Here is a 2,929-nt window from a genome sequence, read left to right as displayed (position 1 = left end):
CTGGAGAAGAGAAGGTTGTGTGAAGAGCAACCTGCCAGGAGCTGAAGGGGCTCCAGGGAAGCTGCAGAGAGACTCTTGGTTAGGAACTGCAGGGAAAAGACAAAGAGTAATAGGGAATTTCTCCCAAAGGGGAAATTGAGATTCGATATTAGGAAGAAGCTTTCCCTGTGAGGGTGGTGAGACACTGTCCCAGGTTGCCCAGGGAGGCTGTGGCTGCCCCAACCCTGGCAGTGTTCACAGCCAGGTTGGCTAAAGCCTTGAGCAACCTGCTCTGGTGGGAGGTGTCTCTGCCCAGGGCAGGGGTTGGGGCTGGATGACCTCTAAGCTCCATTTCAACCCCTTAACGTTCTATGATACTATGAAACTATGACACCTTCCACCAGCCCAGGTTGCTCCAGGCCCTGTCCATCCTGGCTTGGAACACTTCCAGGGATGGGGCAGCCAAACCTTCTCTGGGCAACCTGTGCCAGTGCTTCACTACCTTCACAGGGAAGAATTTTCTAGGATAAAGAATTTTCTAGACTACTTTATTTTTTCCTTGCTTTTCTTTGGACCAGGTTGATGGAGCAGTAATTCAGGGATGCTTTTCTCCTTTCTTGCTCACCCTGGTTGGGGATTCTTTGCCTTACTTGGTGTCTGGAGCTGCTGAGGCATGTCCCAGGCTCCAGACCTTCAGACCCCACTGATGCAGCCCAGCAGGTTCATGTCTGGAAAGGTCTTGGGTGTCATCATCCAACTTCCAGCAGCACCTTCCAGTAGCATAGGGAGACCATGTGCAGCATGTCACCTGGCCAACAGGACTCCTGTCATCTTTCCCAGCCCTGCATCCTTATGACTGTTTTTCTCTCTTCCTTTCAGACATGGAATGTGCAGATGTGCCTTTACTAACTCCCAGCAGCAAGGAAATGATGTCTCAGGCACTGAAGGCCACGTTCAGCGGCTTCGCCAAGGAGCAGCAGCGACTGGGAATCCCCAAAGGTAAGACATGGTTTTCCCAGTGAGCATCCCTGGTATCCATAGGGATTGTGTCCTGCCAGGTTGCCCTTCTCCACCTCTGTCATCTCCTGGACTCTCTTCAGGCAGTATTGCCTTGTTTCTTGGAAGCTTCAGCTGGAAAAATGTGGGCATAGAGGGAAAATATTTGAGTACCACTTGCAACCTGTCTCTGTGTGTCCTGCTGACTCCTGCTGGATGACTGTCCTGCAGCTTTGGGCACCTGCTCCTACTTGCAGGTCATCTCCACTCTGTGGAGAAGCAGCAGAAGCTGATGATATGGAGACACCAAGAGAAATGGAGAAATGGGTGGGAGAAGGGGATGAAATGGGTGGGAGAAGGGGTCAGAGAACTGATGGGATTTTGTAGAGTCCCAAACAAATCCCAAGCTCATTCCTTGTATGAAATATATTTGCAATAGGGCTGATCCAAACTATGGGCATGGTGTTCCCTCCCCACTCTCCCAGCAGGCTGCCAGTAGATTCAGAGAGTCATCAGGGTTGGAAGAGACCTTTAAGATCATCCAGTCCAACTGTAGACATCCCAGTATCCATGGGATGAGGCTGTGCTAATGCAGTGCAGCTGTAGCACTTGAATACATTAATGACGTCCCTCTCCGTTGTCACTTCTCAAGATGGGACACCTGTAGTATTGTGTCCAGTTCTGGGCTCCTCATGACAGGAGAGACATGGAGCTCCTAGAGCAGGTCCAGGGGAGAGCAGGGAAGATGCTGAAGGGCCTGAAGCTCCTCAGTGATAAGGAAAGGCTGAGGGAGTTGGGACTGTTCAGCATTGAGAACAGATGACTGAGAGGAGCCACAGCAATGTATTCAAGTACAAGAACAGGAGGTGCCAAGAGGATGGATCAGACTCTGCTCAGTGCTATAAGCCAATAAAACAAGAGGCAACAGCAGAAACTGATGCCCAGGAAGTTCCACCTGAATACAAGGAAGAACTTCTTTCCTGTGCAGTCCCTGAGCACTGAACAGATTGCTCAGAGAGGTTATGGATTCTCCTCACTGGAGATATTCCAGACCCGCCTGGACACAACCCTGAGCCATGTGCTCTGGGCTGGCCCTGCTGGAGCAGGGAGGTGGGACCAGATGCCCCACTGTAGTCCCTTCCAACCTCACTGACTCTGTGATTCTGTTTGTGCTCTGTTTTCCTGGGCCAAGTGCTCGTGGTAGCTCACTCCTGACTCCCTTCTCCCCCACAGACCCCCAGCAGTGGACAGAGACACACGTGCGGGACTGGGTGATGTGGGCAGTGAACGAGTTTAGCCTGAAGGAAGTGGATTTCCAGAAGTTCTGCATGAATGGAGCTGCCCTCTGTGCCCTGGGCAAGGAATGCTTCCTGGAGCTAGCCCCTGACTTTGTGGGAGATATCCTTTGGGAACATCTGGAGATGTTGCAGAAAGGTGAGTCCTGGAACCTACAGGGTGAGTGGCTCACACCATCCTGGCCAGCCTGACTCTGGGGGCTTTCCATGGAGCAATGAGGTGTTCACCTTGGGCTTTGATCCCAGCAAAAACATCCTTCCAAGCCCAACTTTCCAGTAGGATTCCAAATGGGCATCCCAACTGGCAGTGGTCAATGCAGATCCTGGCAGTGCTTGAAAGAGGCAAAGTGTTTGTGCAGGACTCCAGGGTGGGTAGGGACACTCTGCCTGCCTGGAATCCATGGTGGGATTTTCCAGAGCATTTTTCCTCAGCTTGTTCAGCTCCTGTTGTGAATTTTACTACTTCCTGTGTTAGAACTGGGTACGGCAATGCTGCCAAAATCCCACCCTCTTTTCCCAGTGCTGATTGGAAGTTGCTTTGCTTTGTTTCATGTCCCAGAAAAGGTTTATCATGTCCCAAAAATGGCATTTTTGGGGGGAGGAAAACCCATCTCTGCCAGTCCCTGCATGATGTCATCCAAGGGCATTATTTTCCATGG

General features: G+C 51.3%; 1 protein-coding gene across 1 annotated transcript; it reads left to right on the top strand.

Moving 5' to 3' along the window:
• Positions 1–858: 858 nt before the first annotated feature.
• On the top strand, positions 859–2,409 carry LOC103809569 (transforming protein p54/c-ets-1-like; the record flags this gene model as incomplete). Its single annotated transcript, XM_009082406.1, has 2 exons — positions 859–978; positions 2,209–2,409. Coding segments are annotated over 2 exons (321 nt in total), but the record flags the coding sequence as incomplete, so codon positions are not given.
• Between the last annotated feature and the right edge of the window lie 520 nt (positions 2,410–2,929).

The sequence above is a fragment of the Acanthisitta chloris genome, unplaced genomic scaffold (genome assembly GCF_000695815.1).
Source record: "Acanthisitta chloris isolate BGI_N310 unplaced genomic scaffold, ASM69581v1 scaffold6549, whole genome shotgun sequence".
NCBI lineage: Eukaryota > Metazoa > Chordata > Aves > Passeriformes > Acanthisittidae > Acanthisitta > Acanthisitta chloris.
Note: the sequence above shows the minus strand (reverse complement) of the source record. Positions and strands in the feature narration are given on the sequence as shown.